The sequence below is a fragment of the Hippopotamus amphibius genome, chromosome 9, assembly GCF_030028045.1.
Source record: "Hippopotamus amphibius kiboko isolate mHipAmp2 chromosome 9, mHipAmp2.hap2, whole genome shotgun sequence".
In the NCBI taxonomy this organism is placed as follows: Eukaryota; Metazoa; Chordata; class Mammalia; order Artiodactyla; family Hippopotamidae; genus Hippopotamus; species Hippopotamus amphibius.
Window position 1 is genome coordinate 139,574,990 of NC_080194.1, and position 20,429 is coordinate 139,595,418.

At 44.9% G+C, this 20,429-nt stretch overlaps 1 protein-coding gene across 5 annotated transcripts; it reads right to left on the reverse strand.

The window, feature by feature from the left end:
• Positions 1–244: 244 nt before the first annotated feature.
• On the reverse strand, positions 245–19,568 carry LOC130829046 (small integral membrane protein 10-like protein 2A). 5 transcript variants are annotated; one of them, XR_009047448.1, is made up of 4 exons: positions 19,248–19,568; positions 15,933–16,011; positions 13,759–14,017; positions 245–3,147 (listed from the first exon to the last, which is right to left on the reverse strand). XR_009047448.1 is itself a non-coding variant. In XM_057695184.1 (3 exons), the coding sequence occupies exons 1-2, from the start codon at positions 19,431–19,433 to the stop codon at positions 15,943–15,945; spliced, it is 255 nt and encodes an 84-aa protein (XP_057551167.1). In that variant the 5' UTR covers positions 19,434–19,568; the 3' UTR covers positions 245–3,147; positions 15,933–15,942. The 5 variants fall into 5 exon arrangements, 2 of the variants coding, with proteins under 2 accessions (XP_057551167.1, XP_057551168.1); XR_009047450.1 differs by having other exon boundaries at positions 13,759–14,060; positions 15,933–16,041; XR_009047449.1 differs by having other exon boundaries at positions 13,759–14,060; positions 15,933–16,062.
• Positions 19,569–20,429: the final 861 nt, after the last annotated feature.

The following is a 20,429-nucleotide window of genomic DNA, read 5'->3' on the forward strand; positions in this document are numbered from 1 at the left end:
TGACCAGGGATCAAATCCGGGCCCTCAGCAGTGAAAGTGCAGTCTCATTCACTGGACCACCAGGACACTCTCCACATTTCTTATTCTGTGTAAAATTATAGTAAATGGTCTATATACGCTTTAGAATACATACACCAAGCTCCAAAATACATCTTGTTTCCTAGCTATAAAAATCAAGTCATGTAAGAAAGATCGATTTAAACGCAAGAGTTTCTTAATTTTTTATTCTCTATAGGCTTGTAACTTCATAATCACTTCAAGACCGCAACATTCATTCCAATGTTAAAAAAAAAAATTTATGATTTCCAAATGTGAATAACCAAGTCCAGTATTTTGTACTATACACTGTTTCTAAATTTAAAGTGATTGTGCTGTTCAATCTTTAAGCACAGAATCCACAAAGGCAAAAAAGAAAATGCGTACAAACGTCAGAAGTTTTAAAACAGGAGTCTCTTAGCTTTCCATTGCCAAAATGATATAACTTGAAATATTTCAAATGAGCGATCCCTTTTATAATTCAATCATGGAGACGTCAAAAGAATATCTTATTTCTCTAACTGCTTCAAAAATAAAAATGTTCATAGAAGGCCTTTCACAGTCATGAACCTTTGTACACGGTATCTGTCATCACCTCTCTACCCCCAGAATGTTCCACAGGAGAGGCCGCCTTCAGACAGAACTGGAACCAATATAGCACCAAAGGGAAAAATTTCAACATAGTATATGCGCACTAAAAAAATTAATATAAAGAAAAAAGTTATTGTGAGCTTTTCCACAAAGCTTTTAGAAAAAACACACCTTGTTCTGATATAACTATATGAAAACATTTCAAATTAATGTAGTTAATGCTAAATAGGGAATTCTGTATTTGTTCTTTGCAACTGGTAGAAAATTTACATACTTGAAATTTACAAAAGAAATAAAACAGCTGATGAGTCATGGAAAGTCCCTTTTCAAAGTAGTAGACTGAGTTTAAAACAAAAAAGAAAAGGTGTGTGTGGGGGGCGGGGGGGCAGGGTGAAGGTGTTGCCAAGAAAACAGTTCCCGAGGTGGAGTGTCCACGAAGCTGGGCTTTAATAGTTCACTCAAGGACTCTTTCTTTGGGGCTCTATGAGCGCAACCCCTCCTCACGGGTCACAACACACTATTTCATTACATCCAGGAAGGAAAGTGAGAGTTGAGTTCCAATGTAACGTCACGTTTTGTTTTTCACTCTCTGCTTCCAATCTTCTAAATTAGCAAACAACATTTTGCTAAAAGACTCGTGTATTCGGAGGGCAGCATTAATAACAAAGACAAGGGGAACTGAGATTTACACGCGTAAAATAAGACATTTATTATACTAAACAACAGCTTTTATTTTTCATTTCCCCAAAACACTAAAATAGCATACGGCATAGTAACTTAGCACACAAGAGAAACTGATCGATAATTCTGAAAACGGTTAAGCCTTACTTTAGGACTCCTTAAAAATGTACAACTTCATGTGTCTTTTATCAAAGTTATTGACACACAACAAAATGATTTATCTCAGAAAAAAAAAACCTTACTGTAAGAGATACCTCGACTCCTAGAAACTGGAAACCTGCTCTAAGGGAAACACTTGATTTCTTTCTATAACTGAGCCCCTGGAGCAGATAGGCTCAAGCTCATTTTTTATTCTGAGTAACACTGCTAGGGTTCCTAGTTTGAGAAAGGGTTATCTAAAGGTAAGGTTAATATTGCAACTTTCACCATAGGGCCTCCATTTAAATTGCATGTCAAGTGGAAGGAGAGGGATGTGAGAAAAGAAATTAGATTTTGCTCAAATTATTCTACAAAATGCAGAAGTGATAACAGCTTATCAACAACTCAGCCTGACTCAGAGCAAGCACAGCAGGGTTGATTTTACAAATATCTACTTCCATTAGATGGTCAGAGACAACCTGGAGAGACCGTTTCTGGGACACTAGGATAGATGTTGAAGGTAAATTAAAACCTTCCTGTTAAATCTTTCAATTCTAATCTGCTGTTTATGTGGGATGTATCAATATTCTCCTTGACATGGCTTCCCAACCCTGAATGTCTTTCGAGCACAATTTAAAACTCAAAAATTTCCTTCTGTATCCGACGAGCTTTCAATTCCACTGACTTTCAGTCTGTCTGGTCGTACAAACCAAAGCAGGAGCTTCAAGGCTGCACCGTGTGCATCCAGACTTAATACAAAAGAAATCATTTTAGGACAACTTTTAAAATTAATCTCACTATTTTTATTGTTCTGCCTGTACCTTAACTACGGCATAACAGATCTGCTAATTCAGAAGCATGTAGAGCCAGTAACGCCAGTGTTATCTGCAGGTCATCTGACATACTTTTTACACGTGAAAGCATTTTCTCATATTCTACTCTTTGCTCTGAAAACATGGGCTTTGAATGGCCAGGGAGAACACATTTTGTCTCATCATTCAAGAATATTTGGGGATGTGCGTGCAGCAGTGTAGACAGGACGGAACGCAGGCAAGAGGGATCCAACTCAGAGTCCAGCTTCTCCGGAAGAGCACTTGGTGGTTCATCCTCAGAAATCCCCATTTCTGACCACTTCTGACCGCATGGTAGTCCTGACCCCCAAGGCTCTCCTCTCTGGCTCCGTCCTCCGTGGCTGTCAGTGGCCCTGGGCCCTCCTCCCCGCCAGTCCCTCCCCCGAGTTTCCCCGACGCCACAGGACACCCCAGCAAAACGCTCTCCTGTGGGAGCAAAGAGCAGACCCTCAGTCCCGCTCTGAGCAGCCGCTGAAGCTGAATTTCTCCATATTGATTCTTGCAAACATGGAAGCACTTTGTTGCCATCGTGAAGCAAGAGACTGACCTCACTCAGATCATTTTTCATTTCCAGGGATAACTCCTCGTTTTGTGAATTTCCATGTGCATCACCGGCAGGCTTGTTCACCCTGGAGGTGACAGCTGGTGGGCAAGGGCTCTCCTCCCGCTTTCTCTCACACAACAGTTCTCTGCACAACAGTCCATCCCAGTCGTTGCCCGCTCCCTTCTCTTCCGCGAGGCGGGTGCTGAGACGCCCGCCGCCGTCCCTCATGCTGTGTGCTCTCACACCCTGAGCCCCAGGACACGCCTGTCAGTTCGCGGAAGGCCTTCAATGGATCTCAATATGAACCTGGAAAAGACCAACAAATTAAAGTGTAATAATGAAGAGAGGATCTTAAGAAAGTCCACACACTCCAGATATTTCCCAGCAAATACGAAGATCCCTTTGACAGTCTCCGGTACCAAGGATTCCCACACTGTGATAGAAAATGGGATATCAGCCTACCAGTTAGAAATCACAACAAAAAGAACAGTACTTTATTAATGCAGTGTTTCCTAAAAGTACTTAAAAATAATAAAAGTACACATTCTGAGGCTCCACACATTTCAAGGCAATATAGTTATTTGTGTAGGTTCAATAAAAACCTGCCCTCCCTTCAACCAGGATAAACCGAACGACTCAGCTCAGCAACCGAGGCCCTGCCCAAAGCGTCCTGGGTGGGGATGACTCAGTGACTCACGCACGAGCCCCTCTGAAGGAATCACGGGCAAGTTTACGTATGGATCCGATATCTACAGTGCCCTCCCAGAACAACCAGCCTGCAGGGGTCCTGGCATCCCAGGTTCCAGCCTCAGTTCACTTGCTGAATGGTTTGGAATCTCAGCAAATTTTTGAGCCTCAATAAGAGAAGAATTCACCCAGATTTTTATGTACTGCAGGTAAAATTAAGGCAGAAAAAGCTTCTTGGGCTTAGTTCCCCACTCTCAGGTTCCACGTGAAAACTTCCGGACAGAAGTTGATCTGTGACTTCACCAGTTATTCAAGGGCAAACTCGAGGTGGCCCATGTGGTCAGTGATTCTGAGGTACCTGCAAACCTACTGAGACCAGCCTTTTTTCTGTGACCTAGAATAACCTTTCTGAGACATTACACTCCCAATGGGAAAGATGTCAGGAAAAACTGTGAAAAGCTTTGAAATGGACCCAAAAAATAACATTACTGGGTGTGCTGTCCAGTGCATCCTCTGTGTTATCTAATTTTACGGGGCGCCACAACTTTCTCTTTGCTGTTTTACAACTCTAAGTTGTAGAAAATTTAAGAGGAAGGCAATGATTTCCTGTCCAAAGAAACGGAAATTAATTTTGTCCAGAGGAATGCACGGATTGCTGCCCCATGCACGCTGACCAGTTTTACACCTGTCTGTAAACCCACTTCAGCGCTGCTCCTGGTTACGTGTGTGTGTTATCTAGATTCTCCTTTACGCTGATCATAACATCTTACTAGTTCCCGCATTAATCCATGACTTTAAACAAGTCTCTAACAGACGTTCCTTTCAAAGCAGCATACCCCAAGAACACTGATAAATGGAAATTAAAACAGTACATACATTGACTGTATTCAGTAACTTTCTAAGATGCTAGCCCAGGAATAGCAATGTAACTAAAATGCAGTAACTCATTTTGGAAGGAGGGATGGAAATGTGGGTTCAGGTAAAAGACAGCTGACAGCTCCTCTCCCACAGTAAGACAAAAACTAACGCCGAAAATGAAAAGTCAAGAAGCAACACTATGCACATGCAATCCGAGAGAACCAGCTGTAGCTGCAAGCAGTTGGCTAGATGGAGAAACTAGAGGCAGGAAACTGCTGTTCCTCTTAACTAATCTCGTGGCACCAGGAGACTCATTAAGCTTTATGACTGTCTAAGGGTAGGTTTTTTTAAATTTAAAGAGAGTACACTGGGAAGAAAACGCAGCAGGTTATTGGAGGCTGAAGGAGAAGCGAAAAAACGGCTAAGCAATGGGGCTGTGAAGCCAAGCAGGGGCCGCCAGTTAGAGGCCCTGACCACCGTCGTAAGGAGCTGGGCTTCATCCAGCTGATGATGGAGAGTCACTGAGGAATTTTCAGCCAGGAAATGATGGCTTGATTTGCTTTTTAGATGAATTCCTCCAGCTGCAGCGTGGTGGCCAGACTGGAAAGGAATCACCTTAAACACACCAATCAGGAGGCTATTCTAACAGTGCAGGGAAAAAAGGAAGTAAGCCTGTGAGAGTCAAGAGGAGAGAGAAACTGAAGAAGTTTTTTAAGCTGGTAGCTGACTAGGTGTAGAAGAAGGTGCAATGACCCACAGGTTTCCTGCCTTTCAGTTCTGGGTGATAAAGGGGTAATTAACTAAAAGGAGGAGGAGCAGCAGGTCTGGAAGGCAGGTAAGATGCTCAGGCTGGGTGGCTGAGGTGGGCTGTGGCGCTCTGGAGACAGATGGACCAGTAAAGCCTTTACCTCAAGAGAGATGTCAGAACTGGGGACCTAGATTCATAAGTCGCAAGCTTTGGGGCAGCAGATAAAATGATGGCCCTGGTATAACAAACAGGTCAAGAGAGAAGACGGGTACAGAAGGCCAGGGTCTCCATGATCTAAAGACCAGATGGGGCTTCCCTGGTGGCACAGTGGTTAAGAATCCACCTGCCAATGCAGGGGACAAGGGTTCAAGCCCTGGTCTGAGAAGATACCACATGCTGCGAAGCAACTAAGCTCATGTGCCACAACTACTGAGCCTGCACTCTAGAGCCTTTGAGCCGCAACTATTCAGCCCACGCACCGCAACTACTGAAGCCTGGGAGCCTAGAGCCCATGCTCCACAACAAGAGAAGCCCATGCAATGCAATGAAGAGTAGCCCCTGCTCTCTGCAACTACAGAGAGCCTGCACGCAGCAACGAAGACCCAATGCAGCCAATAAATTTAAAAATAAATAAATAAATAAATTTTTAAAAAGTAAATAAAAAATAAAGACCAGATGGGCAAGAGGCCAACCAGAGCCACTGAGGAGAGAGATTCAAGGCGCCTCAGGAAAACTCAGGGTCGCAGACAGCGTGTTGAGCGCTTCAAGAAGAGCGCCGTTACATACGTTTCCTGCGCAAACAACTAAGTTGGCGTCGGGTAGACTCAAGAACTCTTCGCTCGTTCCACTAGTCCAGTGGCTGTTAAAGTGGGGTGACAGCACCTCAAGGAGCATGGGAGAAAATATCAGAACACCTCTGCCTAGTTCATTTTTATTTTGTCTCCCTTGTAACTTTTTCTGTTTCATAATATCTACCATATTTTGGTATAGCAAAATACATGGTTTATAAGTTATACATAACAAGTATATACGTATGCTTACTTATACCACAGAGATACATATATGTATCTCTGCAGGGCGTGCTCAAAACTTTTCATCTGTACAAGTGTGACCATTATTCTATACAACTGATACAAATACATTTGAGCAGTATGAAGCCATATGCAAACATAAGGTACAATTCTTTTTTTTTAACTGAGCTGTAACTGACATAAAATACATTAATTTAAGGTGTACAACATAGTAAGTGGATATTTGTATACACTGTAAAATGATCACCACACATAGTTACAGTTGTACTTTTAAGAGGTGCAATTCTGGCTACAAATCAAAACAAACACTTTCAAAGTTCACCAAGTCAAATCTAATTAACTTCTCTTGCCAGTGCTCTCAAATTAACTCTCCAGGGACTTTCCTGGTGGCACAGTGGTTAAGAAACCACCTACCAATGCAGGGGACATGGGTTCCATCCCTAGTCTAGGAAGATCCCACATGCCGCGGAGCAACTAAGCTCGTGCACCACAACTACTAAGCCTGAGCTCTAGAGCCCGAGAGCCACAACTACTGAAGCTTGTGCACCTAGAGCCCGTGCTCCACAACAAGAGAAGCCACCGTACTGAGAAACCCGCGCACCACAACAAAGAGTAGCCCCCGCTCGCCACAACTAGAGAAAGCCCTGCACACAGCAAGACAGAAAGTAGCCAAAAATCAATCAATCTTAAAAAAAAAAAAAAGGCCTGTGCAGGGTTTAAAAAAAGAAAAAGAAAACCAATTAACTCTCCAAAGCATATTTTAAACCTTACATTTATTTTACTGATCTGAAATATACTAAGAATGAACATTTTCCTGAAATGGAAGCATTCCTAAATATGTTTTTAATACATATTAGAACAGGTTTAAAAAATTCTTAAGAAAAACAGGTCACTTAATATGGGCCAACTCTCAGGAAAATTAGTTTCTAACTACTTTTATTATGTTCTTGTATGAGGACTTAGTACCATTCAGAAAGATGAGGTGTTGCCAGAACTGTGTTAAAATACTGTAAATAAGACACCAGTAATGTAATCATACATTCAATAATGATAAAGTAATCATGTATTTAATAATGATAGAATAAACTGCTTACTAAAGATCCCCTAGTTCTTTAGTAAATTCAGTAATAAACTATGTATTCAATTATCTTAACAAAAACACTTCAGTAGGTCAGTAAAATATTTAGGCTCTGAGCCCTCAACCAACCAACTCTTGATATTAGAAGGTTCCACACATTACTTATATTTTGAGAGCCAGAAATAACTTTCAAGTAATTTCTAAACATGCAGTCATCTGTTAAATATTTTGTGTGGTTTATTCTCACTCTACTATTGACTGCATACATATTGGCACACTATATTGTACCAAATAAAACATGCACAATTATATAATCAACCGTCCTTGGCCTCAGCTATCTCATCATCCCACCCCTAACCCCCCATGTTAAGTCTACAAAATAATAAGCAGCACAAATTGTATCAAACCAACTTATCCACAAAAACTGAGACAACACACTCCCACCCCCACGCCTGAATAAGGGAAGTCTATTTTGAAATTCAAGACAGTGATTCAGGAAAAATAAAGTGCAGGACTGGGAGTAAATTCCTGAACTTAAACTCTGTACCTCCCCCACCGGTGCCTCCCCCCACACCATCAAATGACAAAGGCTGAAAATGAAACCACAGAGGCCAGAGGGGTGAGGTGTGCAGGCAGACTGGTTGTCTGGTATGTCCATGATCCTCCCCTCCAGGCAGACAGGAGCAGTCTCTTCCACCAGAGTCCCCGCCTGTGGAGGCAGCTGACCTGCCGCGTGACAATAGGCCTGAACCAATTAGGCAGCTGTGCCCTCTTGGACTGCTGGCACCTTACCTTCCCTAACCTGAGCTATTAATGGCCTCAGGGACGTGATGGTCTGGATACCATTGCTCTGGAAACTAAAAATACCCTGGCCTCTGTGCTTCTGAAAGCCAGCTGGCAAGGCTATTCCCAAAGGGGGTCAGGATGGGGGCCAAGGTGGGGGTCTGGTGGGGGAGGGGTGGGGGGGGGACAAAACTAAAGGAGGAGGGCTGCTGGAACATGGCTAAACAACAACGGGCTTGGAGGGGTCCTGCCTGGTGACGGCTCACAAACGTGCTCCAAGACCACCTAGCTTCATGGCTTTTTTTTCTTTCAATTGAAGTACAGTTGATTTACAATATTAATTTCAGGTGTACAGCACACTGATTCAGTATTTTACACATGATACTCCATTGACAGTTATTACAAGATGACGGCTGTACAATACATCCTTGTTGCTTATCTGTTTTATACATCGTTGTTTGTTAATTCCATGCCCCTAATTTGCCCTCCCCACCTTGGTAACCGCTAGTTTGTTTTCTGTGTCTGTGAGTCTGTCTCTGCTCTGCACGCACGTTCGTGTTACGTTTAGATCGCACACGAGTGATCCCGCACAGTCACAGCTCTCACAGGTGAGCACTAGTAGACCTGACCCTCGCTGAGCTCACCACTGAAACATCAGCCTGAGGAGGTGGCTGAAACCACTTGCTCAAGTTGCTCCACGGCTTAGAGGATGAAATAGGAAGGGCTGGGTCACTTCTGAGTTACACTGAATCATCAGCCCAGGAAGCCGACCACAGGGACTGAGTTCCTGCTGCAAACCACTCAGCGTGTCCAAATCACACCTGTGCTCTAGGCTGGCTGTGCAGCTCTCGCGGGCCACCACCCGTCCGCTGCTTCGGTCACCCAGACGCTCAAAGGTGTGGTCACACGTCCGAGGGCCGAGAGCCATGGAGGATGGGCCGAGCAAGGCTGTGTCCTCTTTGCTCAGGAAGTGTGAGGACTCTTCGTGTGAAAGCACCCAGCATGTTCTCTGACCAGCACCCCGTGGCATCCAAGAAACAGCTGCTATTAGTACCATTATCAGCACGAGCGTCAGAGGACACCAGTGACAAAATACTGCTGAGGGGTCTGTAAAGCAGAGGACAGAGCAGTGACCACTGGATGGCAACATGGAAGTGGGCTAAGGACGGACGGATGCATGGCACACAGAGGCCGGGGCCCAGGCTGGAGTGGCCGCAGGGGGTGGGGAGCAGCTGGAGGCCCCCTGCATCGCCAGAGGAAGCACACAGCGCAGCAAGCTCTGTGGAAGGCAAGTTGGCAATGACTTCAAAAATTATTTACAAATGAGTATAACCTTGCCTGTGGGATTCTACACCTACGATTTTTTGCTACAGATTCAATCAGCAAGTGTTCACAGCTCCCCTACACTAAGTCAGGCGCTGTTCTAGGCACTGGTATCAGGATGTGCACCAAGCAGATGGTAAGGGCTCTGTCTCTTGGAAGCTCGCTTGCCAGTGAACTACGTGCACGGACAACAATGTCATACATGCACGGCTTCTCACAGCAACAGTGTCTGGAGAAAGGTCAGCTGGGATCAGTACTGTACACCATACACCAGGATGCACGCCAGTGCTTCACATTTAAAAGTAAACATGAGGTGGGGGGAGTCAAGGAAGGGAGGGAATACGGGGATATGTGTATAAAAACAGATGATTGAACCTGGTGTATCCCCCCCCTAAAAAAAAAAAAAAAAAAAAGTAAACATGACACCAGAAAGTTACATGAGAATTCCTTGTATCTTCAGAGTTGAGAAGGCCTTTCTATCTACGACAAAACCCCAGAGTCAGAAAAGACTGTTAAATTTGACTACATAAAAATAAACTTTAGTATGGCAAAAACACATTATAAGTAAAGTCAAAAATACACTAACTGGAAAAAAATTTCAACTCTTATCACAGACAACTCTTATCTGATTGATACAAAGCTCCAAGAAACCCACCAACAACCCACCAGAAACATGGGCAAAGAACATGTAGAGTTCACAAAAAAAGAGAAGCAAATGAGCCTCTCTCTCACACCACCTTGTCCTTTGAGGCAGGCAAGTGTTGGCTCAAACACTGAGATACGCCCACAGTGCAACCTCCTCCCATCGCCTCCCCCGCTGCACCCTGAGTAACCACCAGCATCCTCTCCTGTTCCTCTCAGCGTCTCCCTGCTTCCACCCTCCACTCTTACCATGAAGTAAGTGATCTCTTCGAAACGGCTGAATGCAGTTACCATATGACCCAGCAATTCCACCCCTAGGTATATAACCAAAAGAAATGAAAACGTATGTCCACACAAAACCTATACAGCCACACCACACTTTATTATGCTTTGCAGTGCTTCTTACACACTGAAGGTTTATGGCAACCCTGCGTTAAGCAAGTCTATTGGCACCATTTTTCCAACATTTGCTCACTTCGTGTTTCTGTGGCACATTTTGGTAATTCTTGCAACAGTTCAAACTTCTTCATTACTATTATATTTGTAATGGTGATCAACAACCATTGATCTTTTTTTTTTCAAGCTCTTTATTGGAATATAATTGCTTTACACTGTTGTGCTAGTTTTTGCTGTACAACAAAGTGAATCAGCTGTATTTATACATATATCCCCATATTCCCTCCCTCCAGTGACTCCTTCCCACCTCCCTATCCCAGCCCTCTAAGTCATCACCCATCATTGAGTTGATCTCCCTGTGTTATGCAGCAGCTTCCCACTAGCTATCTACTATACATTTGGTAGTGTGTATATGTCAATGCTGCTCTCTCACTTCGTCCCAGCTTCCCCTTCGCCCCTCACCCCGTGTCCTCAAGTCCATTCTCTACATCTGCATCTTTATTATTGCCCTGTCACTGGGTTCATCAGTACCATTTTTTTAGATTTCATACATATGAGTTAGCATACGGTATTTTTCTCCTTCTGGCTTACTTCACTCTGTATGACAGACTCTAGGTCCAGCCACCTCACTACAAATAACTCAATATCATTCCTTTTTATGGCTGAATAATATTCCATCGTATATAACAATCATGGATCTCTGATGTTACTATTGCAAAAATTATTATGACTCACTGGGGCCTCAGATGATGGTTAGCATTTTTAGCAATAAATATTTTTTAACTAAGGTATGTCCATTTTTTAGACATAATGCTAATGCACATTTAATACACTACAGTGTAGCATAAACAAAACTTTTACATGCACCAAAAAGTTCGTGTGACTCCCTTTAGCACAATACTCACTTTATTGCAGTGGTCTGGAACCGAACTCACAACACCTAAGCTGTGCCTTCACATGAATTTGCATGGCATTATTCCTAACAGCCACAAAGCAAGAAACACCCAAACGCCCAAACGACAGACATAAAAGACAAGACTAAGGAAATTACAGATTGGATGAGACTAAGACATGGCACTGTGGGGTCCAGGGGCAGAAAAAATACACTGCAAAATCCAAACAGTACTGCACCAACGTGAATTTCTCAGTTCTCATCAGGTAAGATGTTAACATTAGAGGAAGCTGGGGGAGGGTCCATGGGAACTCTCTGCACTATTCTAGCAACTGTTCTTTCAGTCAAATTGCTTCAAAGTAAAAACTAAGCAACAAATCAAAAAAGTGATCTATTCTGCCTGGGATTTATTTAAAATACTCCAATGTGGGGTGGTTAGATGGACACACTTCAGGATGAGGGGGAACAAGATTAGGAAAGAGTTGACCCTTATTGAAAAAGAGTGATGGATACCTGGGGTTCATTATACTACAGGTGGCCCTTCATATCTGCGAGTTCCACATCTGAGGATTCAACTAAGAGGAAACAAAATATTTAGGAAAAAAATTTCCAGAAAGTTCCAAAAAGCAAAACTTGAATTTGCTGTGTGCTAGCAACTATTTACATAGCATTTACATTGTATTAACAACTATTTACACAGCATTTACATTGTATTAAGTATTAAAAGTAATCTAGACATGATTTAAAGTATACACAAGGATGTTCGCAGGTTACATGCAAACACTATCCCACTTTAGACAAGGGACTTGAGTATCTGTGGATTCTGGTATCCGCAGGAGTCCTGAAATCAACCCCTTGCAGATACCAAGGGACAACTGTACTCCACTTTTGTGTATATTTGAATATTCCCATAATAAAGGTTTTTAAAAAATATGATCCTTAGGGAATTCCCCAGCAGTCCAGTGGTTAGGACTCACTTGCCGAAGCTTTGGGTTCAATCCCTGGTTGGCAGGCTGGCAAACTAAGATTCCGCAAGCCACGTGGCATGGGGGGGGGGATCCTCAAAAGAAAAACTAAATTCTTTTTTTTTTAAAAAGAAGAAAAAAATGATCCTTTATGAAAGCAAATCAGATTAGGTCACATCTCAGGGAAATGCTTCCATTTCACTCACAGTAAGCCAAAATCCTTAAAAATGTACAAGCCACTGGACCCTGGCCCCACTCCCAAATTTGCTGCTGTGATCACATGACAACAAAATTAAGAATAGGCACTTAGAAACTTTTTCGGCAATGTAACACTGCCACAGCAACCAAGTGCATAATCCCTTTGCTAGTACTTTTTTAAAAACTGCAGTAAAATATACATACAATCTACCATCCATCACCACCACCCATCTCAAGAACTTTTTCATCATCCCAAACTAGAACTGTTTCCATTAAACAATTCCCATTCCCCCTCCTCCAGACCCTGGCAACCACCTTCTACATTCTGTCTCCACGAATAACATCCCTAAGATTCATCCACGTCAGCAGGCATCAGAACTGTGTTCCTTCTCAATGAATAATATTCCACTGAATGCATAAACATTCTGTTTACCCACTCATCTGCTGATGGACACTGGGCTGTGCCTACCTTTTGACTGTTGTCAATAGTGCTGCAATGAACACTGGAGCACGAGTGCCCGAGTCCGTTTTCAAATGTTTGGGGTATATATCTACCAGCAAAACTGCTGAATCACATAGTGATTCTATGTTTAACCTTTTAAGGACCTGCCAAACTGCTTTCCATAGCAACTGCACCATTTTACCTTCCTTACCAATCGTCACAGGGTTCTAATTTCCCCACATCCTCACCGTTTTCCACCCCCTATAACAGCCACCCTAGTGGGTGTGGCATCTCACTGTGGCTTTGATTTGCAGTTCCCTAACTTTTCTCCCCCAGCACTACATTTTATGGCCTCCATGGCAGAAGAGGGGCGTGGGGAACAGTGTCTGGTCAGGCAAGGGCTGGGCAGGGGGAGTGTTTCTCAGCCTGTGTGGCTGGGCTCAGATTTGGAGCTGGAGCAGTCAGCGAAGGCTCTTGGAGATTAGGCCTGGCTTGGGGGTCCAGGGGGTCTGGGTGGGGAGATTCCACCAGTAAGAAACGAGTGGACCCTTCATGTCCATGAGTGTCCCTGAGCCGGGATGGGGAGAGATGGGCAGAGCTGTGAGTCTCAGGGAGAAAGTTGATCAGGTGGGTCTGTGAGAGCCCAGAGGACAGGGGACAGTGTCCATATTTTGCAGGGCTGGTCTGGGGAGGGGAGCCTGGCCACCAGAGCCCCTCCTCTGGGCATCCCATGGGGCCACGAGGCTGAAGCACGCAAGCTGGGGCTCAGGGCTCAGAGGTCATAGTAATGATGTGTTGGGTCCTCAACATAGGTGGTGGCCTGGCTGCCCACAAACATGTTCCAACTGCCCATTTTTTTCCTGGGTTTACTTACCATTGGAATATCTTCTTTGGAGAAATGTTTATTCAGGTCCTTTGCCAATTTTTGGATTGGGTTTTTTGTTATTGAGTTGTAAGAGTTCTTTACATATTTTGGACGTTAATCCTTATCAGATACATGGTTTGCAAATACAGGTGACCCTTGAACATTTCAGGGGCTAGCGACATCGACCCTCTGCACAGTCGAAAATCCAAGTACAACTTTACAGTCAGCCTTTCCTATACGTGGTTCCTCCGTGTCTGCGATTCCACATCTGAGGATTCAACCAACTTCAGATCACACAACGTTAGTATTTACTACTGAAAAGAAACTGCGTATAAGTAGACCCACACAGTTCAAATCCTGTTCTTCAAGGGTCAACTATACTTTCTCCCATTCTGTGAGTTGCCTCTTTCACTCTGAGAGTATCCCTTAATGCACCAATGTCTAATATTCACAAAGTCTAATTTATCTTTTTCTTTTGTTGCCTGTGCTCTTGGCAAGAAATCACTGCCAAATTCAATATTATGAAGATTTTCCCTTACATTCTAAGAGTTTTATAGTTTTAGTTCTTATGTTTAAAAGCAAACCATATCTACTGGATCTTACAAAACTACCAGGAGGTGTTACAGTCTGAATGTCTGTATCCCCCCAAAATTCACACACTGAAGCCCTAACCTCCAAAGATGATGGTATTACAAGGTGAGTGAGATTATTAGTCTTATAAAAGAAATACCACAGATGTTCCTAGCCCCTTCTACCACGTGAGGACACAGCAAGTAGTCACCAGCCATGAACCAGGAGGGCCCTCAGGAGAGCCTGACCATACTGTGCCTTGATCTTGGACTTCTCGGCCTCCAGAACTGCGAGAAATAAGTGTTTGTTGTTTACAAGCCATCCAGACTGTGAAGGTGAAGAAACACTGGCCCTTCTGCACAGACCATGTGAGGAGGAATGCCCAAGCTCTCTCCTGATTTAGGGCTGCTCTGTGGTCCTGGAATGCTTCTCCCCACTCTAGGTATTGACAAGTGTATTTATGAAAAATTTTTAAATGCTATAATACTACTTAGATGATTTTTAAACTTTTCTTCACTGTATATATGGTGGATATTTTTTAGCATCAGTACATATAGACCAAACATACATTTTTATATCTGCTTGAACCATTAAATGAGAATTTTATTTGTAAGACTTTTTAAAACCTTGAGTCAAGGATACAGATGTTCCCTGTAATATTCTTTCAAATTTTACATAAGTTTAAAAATTTTCAAAACCTATTTCAACCTATCTTTATAGGGCTTTATGAAAGACCATGATGAATGAATTTCCTTGAAAGACAGGAAAGATTCCATAGTATTTTTATGTTTCCTACATGTTTGGAATTTTCCATCTCAAAATATATAGCTGGTCAATATCCCAGAAGCCAGAACAAACTCCTGCGTTTAACTGTGCTCGTGCTTTTGACTTGGCCTCTTAAGCTTTTTTAAAGCTTTTAAGCTTTTATGACATCTCCTTAATAGTCTATAATTTCCTCCAACTTTCTTCCAGAAGCTTGATGTAGATCAAGCAACAAAATAAAACTCATTTCAAGCTGCAGTCAACCCTTGGAACAGGGCCTTGGGATCTTCACTACTTTTTGAAATTGTTTGGCCCTAAGATGGTTTCAATCAGTCAAGGCCAATGTCCTTGCAGGGCCCACAAGACAACACATGAGCCTCTGAGTCCCAACCTTCTGCTGCCTCCCTCCTCACTGACCGCCCCCCACTGCTCTGGGGCACAGTTGCATGGGCTGCAGGGCTTCCCTGCATGAAACCAAACTCTCTTCCAACCCAGGCACCTCCGTGGCTAAAGCCCTCCTCTCCTTTAAGTTTTGCTCATTACTGAGGCCCACTCTGAATGCTCTATTTAGAACAGCCCTCCCTGCACTCCTCAACTCTTTTTTCCTGATTGGAAGGAATGAATATAGATTCTCAAGTGATAGGTGATCACTGAAACCCATGGAGCTATGGATCTAGAAAGTCACTGGGGGAGAGAAGCCTAAAAGAAAGAGCAGTAAGAAACCAAACAGAGAGACGGGCCACAGAGGAGGAGCCAAGAGAGGTTCTTGGCCTGGCCAGGTCAGCACAGGGCTGTGTGGCTGACGGCACAGAAAGCCAAGGACACGGCTTGGTCTGACAACTATCACTCACCTTCATGATGTCATCTTCTCCAACTGTCCTTTTTCAGGCCTTCTCTTTTAATAGTTACACGAATCCAGGTGACCTGGGGCTAAGATATTTGATTCCACAGGCAACGTAACTGAAAAGGTGTAGGCATAACCTGTTCAATTACAGCAAGTTCTCAGTACACTTTTTCATCTTCCTTTTACTACATTTAGTATTTGGTATGGATTCTCGTTTTCTCATTGCCTTGTATTTCAGATTATATATAAATAAGTAGGACACTAACGACTCCAGGAGATTAAGGCTCACTCACACACGGTTTTTTTAAATCATAGCCCTTCTGTTTACAAAGCCCTTTTGCATCTATTTCCTCATTTAATCACTTTCAAATTGAAGAAGAGGTATCAATCTCCATTTAGTATGTCTGGCTGCCCTACTGACAAATGGTCTGAGGGTCCTGAGTAAACACGTGGGAAATGGTGTCCTTTATTCCTTATTACTCACAAAACATACTGCAGCACCCCTGCAAGGAAGAGGATGGACAGAGTGTCCCGAGTAAGCAGATGGCGGTGAGTCAGGCTGTCCCCTTCCTCCTGATTCTATTTCCTGTTGCACTTCCCTTTACCGGAGGCCAGAATCACTAAACCCTCAAGTCAGGTAAGTTAATGATTTTCCACCAACAAACACAAACTCTAAAGCTGCAGCGGAGTTTAAAGTAGCAGATGCAAATATTATAGTAAAGAGACACCCCCACTCCCCCCTGCCCCCCTCAGCATGTGACAAGGCTGCTGCTGCTGCACTTGATCCAACCCAGGATCAAACCTCAAATCCTCACAGTCCTCAGACAGCGCTCACCGCAAGGTACCTGGCCACCGCCCTGTCTGCGCCTCCCCACCCCCACCCACCCCTGAACTGAACAAAAAGCCCACTCTCTACAGCCAGAGCATTCAGCTTCCACAATTCTCTAAGCTGTGCTGTACGTGGACAATGATTTGACATCAAGCCCACCAAGTCATCCATTAGCCTGGTGTACCCAGCTCTCCCTACTGCCTGCACCGCTCCTCACAGAGCCAACTTCCTACCTCCAAAATGCACTTACACTCAACATGACAGTGCAAACTCCTTATTATGAAGTCTGCACTTGAACAACCTTTCCTGAGATTATCCTACTTCCTTACAAGCTACTGAGACATCTGGAAGCTCTCATCATCATAACAGGAATGGACTCCACTCCTTATTGACATGAAACAAACAAGCCTCCAGTGCTCTTGCAGTGCAGATAGCAGCTGCGAGATCCTATCAATTTGGTGACCCCAAAAGACTCCACTGCAAGGAGAACCCAGGTGTGAGATCATATCAGCAGTCAAAGAGCCAGGGAAGAGCACTCCTGAGGTGGAAAGAACCACAAGTACAGATGCCCAGGGGCCGAAAGGGGCTTGGTGCATGCAAAGAGGAGACAGAAAAGTAAGAGAAAGAATAGCAAGAAACAGGCCAGGGGAGAGGTTTCAAAGGTGGACAGCAGTCAGATCTGCAGGATAAAAACATGTGAACTGCATTCCACATACAATGCGAAGCAGTTTTGCCTTTGTTTTGTGAGGAACGACACAATCTGATTTATATTTTTAAAGACTTCTCTAAGGGCCCTGTGGAGAACAGATGGAGGCACCCGCAATAGTCCAGGTGAGTGATTAATAGTAGTGTGGACGAGGGGGGTGGTCAAAAATAGATAGATGGACATATGAGAGAGCTTTCTTTTTTTTTTTAATGATAAGGAACTGGGTATTTTCAACATTACATAGGTTTTCTCTTATAGTCATTCTCGTGATTTTACAGACAACTGCAAATTATAAATATAACTAGAACAACAGTTTCCAAAGTGGAGCTTGGGGGTCAAATATAGCCTGCAGACAACATTTTGTTTTGACCATAAAGTTTATTTTTTGTTAATTTGATATTTAAAAACCAAGATTTCCAATTTATCTTGGAAACCTCTAGATCTGGCAAACAACATCTGGCTAGTGGCAACTGGCTGCAGCACAGGCCTTCTGGTTTACCCCAGGCCCCATTCCCAGCATCCTCTTCACTCACTGATACCACCTACTGGAAAGGTATGAGTTTTCTACTCCTTTTTTTTGGCACCACTTAAGGATGCCACCAGTCCCTGCTCACATAAAAGCATCTCAATTTGGACCCTGAAACAGAGAGGCAGGTTCATCTTAACTCACCTTAACACAATTTTGATCAACAGCTGCTTTTAAGTTTTACGTAGCCGGCCATCACCAGTGAGAGGCACCCAAAACCTGACGGTTCAGGCTTAGAGGCAATCATATTTGGATACAACCAAACCAAAGTGAAAAAAAGAAAACACCTGCTCCGCCCGTGCCAATACTGCACAGTCCTACTGCTCAGGCTTCCTCATTCTGCACACCAGGGAGCAAAACACAAGAACTGTCAGACTGTATGCTCCTGGAGGACAGGGACCCGTCCCTCCAATGCAGAGCCTGTGCCCAGCACACAGCAGGCACTCCACCATGTGTAAACGGAATTCAAGAGATTCTCAGCACTTGGCCATCTACAACACACTCAGAAACGAATAATTCTCAATTTGATGGCTTTCCATTCCACTAGAAAAAGGCCTGTGGAATTTGAGGGATGTAGAAATGTCAATCATTTAGAGCAAAGATGATCTCCAGGGTGCTGGAGGTGTGGGCGTGGGTGTGTGTGTACTACTTCCCACCTGAATTGTACCGGGCCTCTGAACCTTCCCCTCTCTACCTCGTGCCACCTCGTTTTCCCTCATCCTCATCCCCACTCCTTTCACCTCCACCCACCCCCACCCCCGCCAGGATAAATAAGATACCTCCGTCAGAACATTGGTTAAAATTAGTTAATCTGTTTTAAATTTTCAAAGGTTCGTAAAGTTTGGGAACTAGAAAGAACCACCCATAAGCGCACCCTCCGACCCCCAGGCCCTCCAAATTTGTAATTTTCTGGGCAAAATTTCCTCTCCAGGGCCAGGGCCTTTTCGAGCCCGTGGCAGCATCCACCCTCCTGGCCGCGGACCCCACGCCCCAGCTGTAGGCCCTTCCCCGAGGCCAGCCGCTCCACGCCCCCCACCCACCCCGCCTCGCCTGCGGAACAACGCGTAACAATAACCTCAGGGGGTTCTCTCCCGTGGGGTGGCGGGAGACACGCACGGTGCCTGGCACACATTCGGCATCCACCTTGGCAGCTCCCGGGGGCATCTTCACCGTCCTGGGCCGGGTGGGCCGGGCCGCGCTGGACGGGCCGGCGCCCGGGGAGGGTCGGGGCACAGGGGCCGGCCGGGCGCGCCTCACCCACCTGCAGGCGGACGTTGAGCATCATGGAAGCCACGATGTAGAGGTAGGGGAAGTTGATGCGCAACCGCCAGGCCAGGTCGAAGAAGATGAGCAGCGTGCGGGTCAGCCCCTTGCAGAAGACCCCATAGGAGCGGGCGGCGGCCGAGCGCGACAGCCGGACAGCCAGGCCCGACAGAGCCGCCGCCATATAGACCGGCGCCCGCCGCCCGCCCGCGCGCCGCCCGGCGCTCCGAAGCCCGCCCGCCCGCCCTCCCGGCGCCGCGACGCCCCCAGGCCTCCGCCCCGGCCGCTGGCCCCGCGCTGAGGGAGCGAAGGAGGCGGCGGCGAGGCCGGCGGGCGGGCGGGCCGCGGGGAGGGCAGTCCGCGCGTCACGCTCAGGGAAGCGCCTCCGCGAGCGGGCGCCGGGTCCCAGCCCGGCCGCGCGGCCTGACGTCACAATGCCCGCACCGCGCCTGCGTGCCCCGGCCCCGCCCCTGGGCCTCGCCCAGGCCCCCGCCCTTGTTCACCTTCTCCAGGTGAGAAGCGCATGCGTGGGCTAGGTGGCTCGAAGAGACCGGCTGATGCGCTGTGCTCGTCCGCCCCCTAGTGGTAATCAAGAAAATAAAAACAAGGGGAGGAGCCGGACGGTGGGTTTAGGGTGGCACAGCGTGCATGTACTTAACGCTGCTGAACTTTAAAATTATTAGAATTGTAAATTTTGTGTCATGTGTGTCTTACCACAATTGAAAAAAGAAACAAAGGAAAGCTTCTTGGGGCCAACAGGCAGAACTTACTCCTCATGTAGATGACAGTGTCAACTTACATATATGTTTTAATAATTAGGATATTAATTATAAAGCCTCTGATGTAAAAAGTAAAAATATTGAAACTTTCAAAACTTCTAGTATTCTGGGGTTTTGAGGGAATTTTTTTACAGTGAGTTTTTACATTCCAACTTAAGCGTTTAAGTTTCTGTTAAAGATTTGCGGTGCGTAAAGGTAAATACCTTGTTTCAGACACAGTATTTCATGTCATTACTTATGCTCACTGAAGAGAAAGTCTGGGAATTTGGTACAGGTGGGAAAAAAAGTTTCATTGGTTAAATGGAAAGCAAGTTTTAAGTCCCTTAAGAAAGCGACAGTAGAAAGCAACAGTGTAAGAATGGATTTAAATGTGTTTAAATCTAAAAATCCTTTGTGGCACT

Coding starts and splice junctions, on each gene's coding strand:
- LOC130829046 (XM_057695184.1), bottom strand. CDS start 19,433: ATGGCGGCGGCTCTGTCGGGCCTGGCTGTCCGGCTGTCGCGCTCGGCC. Junction 16,012..19,247: donor TGCTCAACGTCCGCCTGCAG/GTGGGTGAGGCG, acceptor CAAATATCTTAG/CCCCAGGTCACCTGGATTCG.